At 41.6% G+C, this 12,949-nt stretch overlaps 1 protein-coding gene across 2 annotated transcripts; it reads right to left on the bottom strand.

Moving 5' to 3' along the window:
* Nucleotides 1-6,979: 6,979 nt before the first annotated feature.
* Nucleotides 6,980-9,877, bottom strand: LOC109893864 (SRA stem-loop-interacting RNA-binding protein, mitochondrial). Of its 2 annotated transcripts, none has more exons than XR_002255792.2 (4): nucleotides 9,709-9,877; nucleotides 9,377-9,435; nucleotides 7,620-7,727; nucleotides 6,980-7,385 (listed from the first exon to the last, which is right to left on the bottom strand). XR_002255792.2 is itself a non-coding variant. In XM_020487066.2 (4 exons), the coding sequence occupies exons 1-4, from the start codon at nucleotides 9,660-9,662 to the stop codon at nucleotides 7,314-7,316; spliced, it is 279 nt and encodes a 92-aa protein (XP_020342655.1). In that variant the 5' UTR covers nucleotides 9,663-9,877; the 3' UTR covers nucleotides 6,980-7,313. The 2 variants fall into 2 exon arrangements, 1 of the variants encoding a protein (XP_020342655.1); XM_020487066.2 differs by having other exon boundaries at nucleotides 9,623-9,877.
* Between the last annotated feature and the right edge of the window lie 3,072 nt (nucleotides 9,878-12,949).

The raw sequence follows: 12,949 nt of genomic DNA, 5'->3' as shown, positions 1-12,949 counted from the left end.
AAGTCGGAAGTTTACATACACCTTAGCCAACAATTCCTGACGTTTAATCCTAGTAAAAATTCCCTGTCTTAAGTCAGTTAGGATCACCACTTTATTTTAAGAATGTGAAATGTCAGAATAATAGTTGAGAGAATGATATATTTCAGCTTTTATTTCTTTCATCACATTCCCAGTGGGTCAGAAGTTTACATGCACTCAATTAGTATTTGGTAGTATTGCCTTTCAATTGTTTAACTTGGGTCAAATGTTTAGGGTACCCTTCCATAAGCTTCCCACAATAAATTGGGTGAATGTTAGCCCATTTCTCCTGACAGAGCTGGTGAAACTGAGTCAGGTTTGTAGGCCTCCTTGCTCGCACACGCGTTTTCAGTTCTGCCCACAAATTTTCTATGGGATTAAGGTCAGGGCTTTGTGATGGCCACTCCAATACCTTGACTTTGTTGTTCTTAAGCCATTTTGCCACAACTTTGGAAGTACACTTGTGGTCATTGTCCATTTGGAAGACCCATTTGCGACCAAGCTTTAACTTCCTGACTGCTGTCTTGAGATGTTGCTTTAATATATCCACATCATTTTCCATCCCCATGATGCCATCTATTTTGTGAAGTGCACCAGTCCCTCCTGCAGCAAAGCACCCCCACAAGATGATGCTGCCACCCCCGTGCTTCACGGCTGGGATGGTTTTCTTCGGCTTGCAAGCCTCCCCCTTTTTCCTCCAAACATAACGATGATCATTATGGCCAAACAGTTCTATTTTTGTTTCATCAGACCAGAGGACATTTCTCCAAAAAGTATGATTGTTGTCCCCATGTGCAGTTGCAAACCGTAGTCTGGCTTTTTTATGGCGGTTTTGAAGCAGTGGCTTCTTCCTTGCTGAGCGGCCTTTCAGGTTATGTCAATATAGGACTCATTTTACTGTGGATATAGATAATTCTGTACCTGTTTCCTCCAGCATCTTCACAAGGTCCTTTGCTGTTGCTCTGGGATTGATTTGTACTTTTCACATCAAAGTACATTCATCTCTCGGAGACAGGACATGCCTCTTTCCTGAGCGGTATGATGGCTACGTGGTCCCATGGTGTTTATACTTGCATACTATTGTTTGTACAGATGAACGTGGTACCTTCAGGCATTTGAAATTGCTCCCAAGGATGGACCAGACTTGTGGAGGTCTACAATGTTTTTTCTGAGGTCTTGGCTGATTTCTTGTGATTTTCCCATGATGTCAAGCAAAGAGGCACTGAGTTTGAAGGTAGGCCTTGAAATACATCCACGGAGACACCTCCAATTGACTCAAATGATGTCAATTAGCCTATCAGAAGCTTCTAAAGGCATGACATCATTTTCTGGAATTTACCAAGCTGTTTAAAGATATAATCAACTTAGTGTTTGTAAACTTCTGACACACTGGAATAATCAGTCTCTAAAAAATTACATGTGTCATGCACAAAGCAGATATACTAACTGACTTGCCAAAACCATAGCTTTTGTGGAGTGGTTGAAAAATTAGTTTTAATGACTCCAACCTAAGTGTATGTAAACTTCCCGACTTCAACTGTACATAGTTAACATTTTATCCCAAAAAACTAATAGTGCTTTTATTGATACATCAAGCTGAGGTAAATGTAAAATGTTAACCATGTATGCTGTCTATATTGCTTATAATTGATATAAGTCAACATCTAAATATTAAGTATTATGTATTTTTACATAAATTGTTAGGGCTGTATTGTTTTAAAACTCCAATAATGTTGTGACCCGCAAACATTGGGTGAATAACAAAATCAAAGCACATAGATTTAATGTTATTTGATTCATTTTTACAGTTGCGATACATATGGTCAACTACTGTAAATGACAAGTGTTTGCTATTAGCTATTATTTCATTACCACAGAGCGTTCCTGTCTGCTTAAAACCTAAATCCTTAGTCTCTGGTTAGGGTGAGCCAAAGGGCTGTGGGCTGGATTCAAACCTACGCCAACTCTGACATACATGTGTTCAGGGGGCAGCGTCTGTAACCGCTGGACCACACAGGCCACACGTGCATTCCTTTTTTTCTTTGCCAAGATGTGCCCTCTCTCTCATTCTCTCCTCAACCTCCTTTTTATTTGACTTCCTCTCCTTGTTTCTCAGGAAGGTTTCTCTTTCTCTTTGCACTTCATGGGAGCAGATACGCTCCATTTCCAAAATATGCTAAATATATTGCTGGCTTAAAAGATTGATACTCCTTCCTCCATTTCCCAGGTATGTTTTACAGCATTGACAACAAAACATCAAACTTTTATACAATTCCTTCAATGTTTATTTTGTATTTATTTATTCATGTATTTGTTTATTTTTAATTTGATTTGTGTGGAATGTGAATCAGGTCCCGTAGTACAGTAAAGAAAGCTACCCCCAGTAGACGTGGTCAGGATGCCATCGTCTTTTCAAAGTCTTCGCTCCCACAGCTTTCAACGTCTTCGTTCAGACGACTTTCTACCATCTTTTCAGTGTTTCCAATGCATTTCAGTGTGTCTAAAATAGCAGACAAAACAACAACATAAACATTGTACCGCTTCTTCTTGTTGCTACCGGCTGCAATCTAGAATGATGAAAACACTTTGTTCAAGAATTTTACTAACATCTCACTCACTCACATATATAGTTACAGCAGGCCATGGTAGGAGAGTCAGATACACACACATGCAAAAACATTACTCACACTTACTTACGGTATTGGAGCACCAGCATCCTCCTCCTGAATCCTCCTCACGATGGCTGCAGAAGCTGGGGTCCTTGGGATATGTTGCCTTCTCTGGATTTTAGGTCCCAGCTCCTCGAGAAAGAGCCATCTCCTCTGTTCCAATCTAGGTTCAACGCCATCCAGATGAGAAACGCGAGATGTCCAAGTGGCCAGAGTAGGGTTCTTCTTTAGCAGCTGTGGCCAGTCACAAGCATGTCTTAATTGTCCACCCCTCCTTTTGTCCACCCCTCCATCTACATATATTTAGAGAAAAATAATGTTAGGTTTAGCCTAATCTCAGTATGCCCAGAACTAAAATCTTGCGTAATTTGGTCAAATGCTCAACCATTTCTGATTTCTGTTTTTGATGTTCCTGGACACAGATTCTCCCATCACCATGCAGTGTACTCATGAGTACCACATTTTTGCCTTTCTTTGGAGCGTAGGATGCTAGGGAACACAAACTTAGAGGAATTGATAGGCCTGTTCTGTGTGTTCAACAGCTGAGGTGGGAGCGCTGGCTTGTTTTTTGTACAATTCCTACCATCATCAGCTTCCTCTTGAGGAGCTCCTGTCCCAGCTTGTGAGAAGTAAAAATGTTAGCGCATGTGATGTTGTGGCCATGGAGTCCCTGTCTCATGCCCGCATCTCTTGGTTCTTCTCAGGGGCTCCTCCATCTGGCTTCCCCGTATACATGTGCAAGTTCCATGCATATGATGAAGCAGTATGTACTGCCTGAAGGGGCAGTGGCTCCTAAATGGCATATGCTGCTCAACAGTAATGTTGGGCCTAGGGTTGTAAAACAGGGGAAGGCGGTCCACTCACTTGTCCCACACTGACCTGACTGCAGCTAGCTTGTCTCTCTGCCGCCGAGCTGGTCTGGTGTCTCGGTTATCGAAGCTGATAACCCTGGAAATGTGGAAGTTTTCCAGAAATTGTTGCACGGAAAAGTTCTCTGTCAGTTTCTGCATCCCACAGGGATTCTGTGAATTTCCCATTGCATCTGAAAACACCAGCAAGAATAAGAACCCTAAAGTATGCATGTAAATGAGTTTGGTCCTGGGGCTGGCTGCTGATGGCCTGGTCCTGGGGCTGGCTGAGGGTCAATCTCATCCTCTTCAAGTCACTGGCAGACTCCGAATTGACAGAGACATGATCCTCATATTCTGAAGATTCTTCATCTTCCAAAGTGGAAAACGCTCCTTCCACCCTAGCCTCTCTCTCTGCAAAAATAATGAGTTTTTTTTTACAATGTATCGAAATAATGTATTGTAATAATTGTGCAGTTTCACACACTACAAAGGGTAAAGAGTGCGAGAAAAGTGGGAGATAGCACCAAGAACCTGTCTATGTTGAAACAGCAGGCCCAGGGAGGAGGAAGACAGAGTGAAGGCACACAGCAAACCTTTTTGTTGAATTTTTACTTGATTTCATCTACACACACTTTTATTACCCTCCAAGACCACATATGTAATATAAATGTGTAGGGGGGTGCACAGTGTGCACTCAATGAAAATGAGCCAAGGCCAAGGTTGAAAAAATAACTAATTTCTTTTTAACATTGAATATGTGTCCCACGGACCCGAACACCACACAAGGGTTAATATCCATTTTGTCCTCTTTCTCTGTCTATACCCCTTCTCTTACACAGAGACCAAGTGAGGAGAGATGAAAGAGATGGAAGAGGAAAGGAGGAGCGAAGAGGCAGTAAGAGCAGAGAAAGTGGAGGCCACAAAACAGGTTGAGGAGAGGGAAATAGAGATGGAGGAGGAGAAGCTGTGCAGATCAGGATAAAGAGAAAGACACTCAGGATGGAGGTTCACAGCAGATAGGAACCCTCTGTGGTATTTAACTAATAGCTAATAGCAAACACTTCTCATTTGCAGCACTAGACCATATCTCAAATGAAACTGATACAGACAGCGATATTGAAAGTGAGGCATCGAGTCTGACAAAAGTAACAGAAAGACGGCCAGAGTGTCAGCCAGAAAGAGATGGAAGAGGAAAAGAGGAGTGGCAGAGAGAGTAGAGAAAAAGGTGGCCACAAAACAGGCTGAGGGAAAGAGATGGAGAAGAAGAGGAAGATTGAGAATAAGCGAGTGATAAGAGGGGAATAAGACGTCTGAGAATGAACAGTAATATAGACAAAGCCAGAAGAGCAGACTGCAACAGAGGTTGAGACAGAACTGAGTGATTGGGACATGACAGATGAAAGTGAAGAGGATACATTTAAGGTGGAAAAACAGAAAGAGCTTGAAGAGAAGCAGAAAAGGGTAAGAGAGTCTGAGGTCTGAGGACTTCTAGTGGAGAAGGTGGAAAGTTTTAAGTTCCTCGGCGTACACATCACGGACTAATTGAAATGGTCCACCCACAGACAGCGTGGTGAAGAAGGTGCAAACAGCGCCTCTTCAACCTCAAAAGGCTGAATAAATTTGGCTTGTCACCGAAAAACACTCAAACTTTTACAGATGCACAATCGAGAGCATCCTGTCGGGCTGCATCACCGCCTGGTACGGCAACTGCTCCGCCCACAACCGTAAGGCTCTCCAGAGGGTAGTGAGGTCTGCACAATGCATCACCGGGGGCAAACTTCCTGTCCTCCAGGACACCTACACCACCCGATGTCACAGGAAGGCCAAAAAAGATCATCAGACTGTTAAACAGCCATCATTAACATTGAGTGGCTGCTGCCAACATACGGACTCAAATCTCTAGCCACTTTAATAATAGAAATTTGGATGTAATAAATGTATCACTTGTCACTTTAAACAATGCCACTTTATTTAATTTTACATACCCTACATTACTCATCTCATATGTATATACTGTACTCTATACCATCTACTGCATCGTGCCTATGCCGCACAGCCATCCATTTATTTATATGTACATATTCATTCCTTTACACTTGTGTGTATAATGTAGTTGTTGTGAAATTGTTCGATTACTTGTTAGATATTACTGCACGGTCGGAACTTGAGGCACAAGCATTTCGCTACACTCTCATTAACATCTGCTAACCATGTGAATGTGACCAATGCATTTAGATTTGATGAACAGAGTGAGAGACCAAAAAGGAAGAGCAGACTGCTAAAGAGAGAACTGAATCAACTTAAAACTTGAAGAATCAAAAAGAGCTGGAGTGGAAGGCAGAGAAAAAGGTGAGGGGGAGAAAAAAGCCAGAGAGCTGGGGGGAAAAGGAGATGAGGTAAGAGGAGAAAGAACTCCTGGAGCAGGTGAGGCTGGAATCCAGAAGAAAGGAGCACAGGAAGAAAGCAGAGGCAACCAGAATGGAAGAGGAGCATAACCAGTGGGCTGATTTCTTTAGTGATTTGAGGGAGGAAGCGGCACAGAAGGATCTGAGGAAGTTGGAGGGCAGGAGATAGGAGTATGCCACCAAGAGGGGCTTACAGATGTCCTCTTGACAACTATATTTTTATGAAACAACACACAAGGCCCCAGGAAGAGTCAGCGCAAGAAGCGAGTTCAGATGAGGACACTGGCTCTGAATGGGAGAAGGAAAAGAGGAAGGAGAAGCAGAGGAAGGAAGACAATAGAGTAAAGGACAAGAAGATGGCAAAGAAGCAGAAGATTATACAACTGGGGCAGAAGAGAGGAGAGGTATAGGCACGCCTTGTTCCCACAAAAAAAAGGTAGATTCAAGTCATTCAATGTTTTCGACTAGGATCCATTCTCGGACAGTTGACTGGGGTGTGTCAAAATAAAAACATTACGTACTACCATTACTTTAATATCAAGCATTCATGTATAAAAATGTATTTTTATTCCAAACAAAATGTCTGTGAACTACGAAATTACTCAACCAGTTAAAGCCACAACACAGAAACAGCAGTGTTTGTCAGACCATGAGAAATCCTGAAAAATCAGTCTTCTCACAGAAACGTCTGTAGCATCTGAACTATTATGACCACGCTATGGAAAGATGACTCTTACAAACGCGATGGTGTTCTCCGTTTTGCTCTACAACCCCCACAAGCATCACAGGACTCGTCTGATATCGTCGGTACAGCCAATCTGACAACTTCTGTCCATAGCGTCAGAACAGTTAGGGCTACACACGAATATGACCCCTCTTTGGAAAGGTGTCTCACGAACATGGTTGTTTTGCTCTAGGATGCCCACAAGCCTAGTCTGAAGGTAGCCCGGACCAGTTGAAAAATGGTATGGGGAAAAAAAGTGCCTAAAATAAGAGGTCAATGTTTGTTTTGTATAGTTTGCTGATCTATAATTCAAATTCAACGTTTCACCAAATCATTTTGGGATATTTCTTATATACCCTAAGGTCTCCTAAAATTCCAAATCAAATAGCTAAATGATCCTTGGTATGACCATCTTGAAACAATTCCATATGTTAGCTTAGTAAGGATTAATATGCAATTACTAACAGATATAAAAATAAACACTTCCTTCATCCATGCAAAACAAACATTGTGTCTCTTTATTTCGATAAATTACAATAAATATATGAAGACATACTACTATGAAGGGGGGGAAAAATAATACTGTTGGGTGGCCTAGTTCTGTTTCCATAGGTATTGAATTCACCCCTCATATATACAAACACCCTCAGCTTTTCTCCACCACCTCTTTGTTTGTTTTCTGCCCCAAAAACACTTTTCTGTTTCTTTCAACTTGAAGCTGAAAAGACACAATGGGAGAGAATACATGTCATGTTCAGTTTGGTTAATGACATGGTAAAGTGTATTTGATTTAAGACCACTCACATTGGCTTTCAAACTAGAAATGGAGAAATACAATCTATGCTAAGATTACAACAAAGTCTAAACACATTTTAGTCAACAACAAAAGTTCAGGGTATAGCACCCAATGATGGGCAATGGGGTTGACATGATCTAGTCTGATGAACTATACCGTGGATCCCTCCAGTACGTGTGGGTCTTTCTGGCGAGCATTATTCAGGCCTTCCTCGGACGTGTGGCCGATCCAGCAGAAGCCTCTGTGGAAGCCTGTCTCTTTGTCCTGTTAGAAGATATACAGTACCAGTCAAAAGTTTGGACACCTACTCATTCGTTTCTTTATTTTTACTCTTTTCAACCTATTCTACCTTGTAGAATAATAGCAAAGACATCAAAACTATGAAATAATACATATGGAATCATGTAACCAAAAGTGTTAAACAAATCCAAATATATTTGAGATGTTAGACTCTTCAAAGAAGCCACCCTTTGCCTTGATGACAACTTTGCAAACTCTTGGCATTCTCTCAACCAGCTTCATGAGGTAGTCACCTGGAATGCATTTCAATTAACAGCTGTGCGTTGTTAAAAGTTTTATTTCTTTCATTCTTAATGCATTTGAGCCAATCAGTTATGTTGTGCCAAGGTAGGGTTAGTATACAGAAGATAGCCCTATTTGGTAAAAGACCAAGTCCATATTATGGCAAGAACAACTTAAATAAGCAAAGAGAAACATCAGTCCATCATTACTTTAAGACATGAAAGTCAGTCAATGCAGAACATGGCAAAAACCATCAAGCGCTATGATGAAACTAGCTCTCATGAGGACCGACACAGGAAAGGAAGGCCCAGAGTTACTTCTGCTGCAGAGAATACTTTCATTAGAGTTACCAGCCTCAGAAATTGCAGCCCAAATAAATGCTTCAGAGACTTCAAGTAACAAACACGTCAACATCAACTGTTCAGAGGAGACTGTGTGAATCAGGCATTCGTGGTCAAACTGCTGCAAAGAAACCACTCCTAAAGGACACCAATAAGAAGAGCCTTTCTTGGGCAAAGAAACACGAGCAATGGGCATTTGACCTGTGTAAATCTGTTATTTGGTCTGATTAGTCCAAATGCGAGATTTTTGGTTCCAACCACCGTGTCTTTGTGAAACGCAGAGTAGGTGAACAGATGATATCCGCATGTGTGGCTCCCACAGTGAAGCATGGAGGTGGTGTGATGGTGCTTTGCTGGTGACACTATCTGTGATTTATTTAGAATTTAAGGCACACTTAACCAGCATTGCTACCACAGTAGTCTGTAGCGATATGCCATCCCATCTGGTTTGAGCTTAGTGTGATTATCATTTGTTTTTCAACAGGACAATGTCCCAACACACCTCCAAGCTGTTAAAGGGCTAACTGACCAAGAAGGAGATTGATGGAGTGCTGCATCAGATGACATGGCCTCCACAATCCCCCGACCTCAACCCAACTGAGATGGTTTGAGATGAGTTGGACCGCAGAGGGAAGAAAAAGCAGCCAACAAGTGCTCAGCATATGTGGGAATTCCTTCAAGACTGTTGGAAAAGCATTCGAGGTGAAGCTGGTTGAGAGAATGCCAAGAGTGTGCAAAGTTGTCATCAAGGAAAAGGGTGGCTACTTTGAAGAATCTCAAATATATTTAGATTTTTTAAACAATTTTTGGTTACTACATGATTCCATGTGTTATTTCATAGATTTGATGTCTTCACTATTATTGGTGTAGAAAATAGTAAAAATAAAGAAAAACCCTTGAATGAGTAAGTGTCCAAACTTTTGACTGGTACTGTACATTGTAAGTCAAGATGGAGGTTGTGATATAGGCCAAATGAGATAAACATTGCGATATCAGTGGGCTCACAGGAATCTCAATCATTAAACAATCTGTTGAGGCCAGTGTACTTACAAAGGGAACAAGGCATTTCTTGACTTGACCAAACTGCCCAAAGTAGTCCTTCATCTCCTCTGAAAGAAAATAATGACATGTTATATTACACATTCTACCACTGTAGCTAAGCAACTAACTTAGTTAGTAAAGCTAAGTCTACAGTGTAACCTTAAACAGACAATGCTGATAGTTAACGTGTCTGATTAATCAGACTGTAATAGCTACACAAAAAAAATGTTGAGTCTAAATAAATCAGACAAGTACCTATAGTAGCCATCTCTTTGACATGCAAACCCCATATCATTAGGATACAATAAGCCTGATAATTTAGCAATCAATAAAATCAATACCAAATGAGCACTGTTGCAAAGGCAGAGAAAAGCTGGTTGAGGTGAAAGTAGCACACGTGGCTAGCGCCCACAAAAGTTCCCTGCCTAACAAAACACTACCAACACTGCTTGCAAGGGTCCTTGGTATTTTAGACACAAACACCTCATATGCCTTCTTCGACGACCCTCTGACCCGAGTCACGTGACACGCGCCCGTGTCGTTTAAAAATATATACATTTTCAGATAAGGACTTAAAAATCACCTAAAGTTCAGATCTATTTTACAAATAATAAAATAAAATAAACGTTATAAATATTTAACAAAATGTTATGTTTTGTCATGTTTTGCTTATTTGTAAAAAAAAAAAAAAAAAAAAATAGTTGAAAGGTTATTTTTCACATGCATTTAGAACTTCAAATTCTAGAACTTCAAATTCGTCAAGCGAAGAAATCCTCCACCTGACTTTAGCGGTGTCATTGTCTTCTCGAAAATGGTCAAACGTGAGTGTTTCCAATATAGCTTACAACGAATATTTGTAATGTTAATGTTAACAGCTGAACCCTATCGCTCCAATGCTAACATATTGGCCAGCTAGCTTTTGCCGTCTTCGATAACTACCAACTATTGACACTGTCAGAGATTGCCTACATATATACAATGAACATATAAAAAGTGAATGAATGTGCTATAAAACATAGTCAAGCCAACTTCTGGATAAATTGCAGTGCATATCATATGGAACAAGTTTACACAGCTACACACATTTGCCTAGGTGTGTCTATGACTATGATTGATAATGTCAAAAGCTGCACAGAATTCTAACAAGATTGCTGGATTGATGGAGCGCATCCAACTTTTAGCTGCATACACCGCCACCTACTGTACTGGTGTGTGATGCAGTTCATGGCATACCTACATTATATTCTTAGATACAATAATACAACATTGGGAAAAGGAAAATTACCCTACCACGTATTAGCCCTCTGAAAAACCCACCAACTATTCAACCCTACCCAGTCCTACTCCAGACCAATGGTCTGAAAAGACATATCACTACCACTCAACACCCTGCAGCTGCAATCCCAAATACCTCTCTGCCACTACAACGTGTATTTTCTTTGACTTTCGATTCATTTCTGCAGTACAATTAACAACCATATCTTTAAATGCTAAAAAACCCACCTTAATGATCACTCTCTTTTGATCTCTGCCTATGTAACCGATGTGAAATGGCTAGTTAGTTAGAGGGGTGCGCGCTAATATCGTTTCAATCGATGATGTCACTTGCTCTGAGACCTTGAAGTAGATGTTCCCCTCTGCAAGGGCCGCACCTTTTGTGGCGTGATGGGTAACGATGCTTCGAGGGAGGCTGTTGTCGATGTGTGCAGAGGGTCCCTGGTTCGAACCCAGGTAGGGGTGCGGAGAGGGACGGAAGCTATACTGTTACACCTACTCACAGGAATCCTCTCAGGAACCCTCACCCTTTACACATCTTCCTCATCTTCGCTGCTTCTGCATACAACACTTTCTGTACTACTCTAACCCTGGTAACCTCAATCTGCCATTCTCTCACCGGACACTTCCGATCTCCAGCCCCATGATCACCCCCACAACTAACACACATAACTTTCTCCCCCGATACCACACATTCCCTCCTGCACACTTATCACATCTAGGCATCTCCCTCCTACACACTGCTACAATATGACCATAACCTTGACACCTAAAACCCCGTAATATTCTCAGAACATAAACTCTCACAGGATAACTGACACTTCCTACCTTGACCTTATCTGGTAACGACTCTACATCAAAACTCAGCATGACAGATAATGTCTACTCCGTTTCCCCATTGGATCTACATCTCATCAAGCTGCGGGTGTCACAGATACCGGGAATCTTCGTTATCACTCCTTTCAACGGCTCCCAATTCTTGTCCCAAATCTCGTTATCCGGAGCGCCCTCTCAATCTGGGTTGAGGAAACACAATAAATCATCAGGAGTCCATTCTAAGTGACCTTCACCAACTCAACAGTCCCCAACCTCTCCTCCACTCAACCTGACGCCACATATGGATCAACCAAACAGCAAGGATCCATTCTCTGAACAAATCTCATCCTTATCCTCCTTGGAACGAGGCCCGAACTCGCCGCAGGTACTTCACCCTCACTCTTAACAAGTTCCATCTCTGAACTACTGGAGCACGTATCCCTGTTTTTCCACTTGACGCCTACCTTCCTCACCTCAAAACCTCCCTCTACACTCAACTTCTTCTCAGCAGTCATCACTGCACCTCCCACCACATGTATTTGATCTTCACTCCTGTCCCATTTCCTCCTCAAGCTCTTCCAAAAGTTCAGTACAATCCTCCATTCCATATTCACTCAAAAAATATTCCATGTCTCTTTTTTTTTTCTTGCCCATCATGTTGTCCTTCACCAGATCTTTCAGAAGGCCTGTGTAGTCCCCCACTCCATGTTTATTCATAATATACTCCACTTTCTGCCTTATTTCCTTTTCCACCATCTTCCCCACCGTGGCCTTCGTCCAACGCCCCGACCACCTCTACACACCATCTTCCTTCTGCAAGGGAGGCTCTTGCCCTTCCTCCATTGATTGATTGTTATTTTGCTGTTTGTTTAAAAGTTCTCTGAATTTGACTCGAATACAGTATCTAAGTGTGACTAGTTAATTGTGAATTTCTAAGACACACACACACACACAGTTTACTTTGCGATCTGCGTCAGTCAGTGTCATGTAAAAATACACTGAACAAAAATATAAACGCAACATGTAAAGTGTTGGTTCCATGTTTCATGAGCCATATGCACAAAAAGCTTATTTCTCTAAAATTTTGTGCACAATTGTTTACATCCCTGGTAGTGAGCATTTCTCCTTTGCCAAGATAATCCATCCATCTGACAGGTGTGGCATATCAAGAAGCAGCATATTAAACAGCATGATCATTATACAGGTGCACCTTGTGCTGGGGATAATACAAGGCCACTCTAAAATGTGTAGTTTGGTCATAAAACACAATTCCACAGATGTTTCAAGTTTTGAGGGAGCATGAAATTAGCATGCTGACTACAGGAATGTCCACCAGAGCTGTTGCCAGAGAATTGAATGTTAATTTCTCTACCATAAGCCAATGTCATTTTATAGAATTTGTACATCCAACCGGCCTCACAACCGCAGACCACATGTATGGTGTCGTGTGGGCGAGCGGGTTGCTGATGTCAACATTGTGAACACAATTGC

This window comes from Oncorhynchus kisutch, linkage group LG7 (assembly GCF_002021735.2).
Source record: "Oncorhynchus kisutch isolate 150728-3 linkage group LG7, Okis_V2, whole genome shotgun sequence".
Taxonomy (NCBI): domain Eukaryota; kingdom Metazoa; phylum Chordata; class Actinopteri; order Salmoniformes; family Salmonidae; genus Oncorhynchus; species Oncorhynchus kisutch.
The sequence above is the reverse complement of the archived record's forward strand: the minus strand, read 5'-3'. Positions and strand labels throughout refer to the sequence as shown.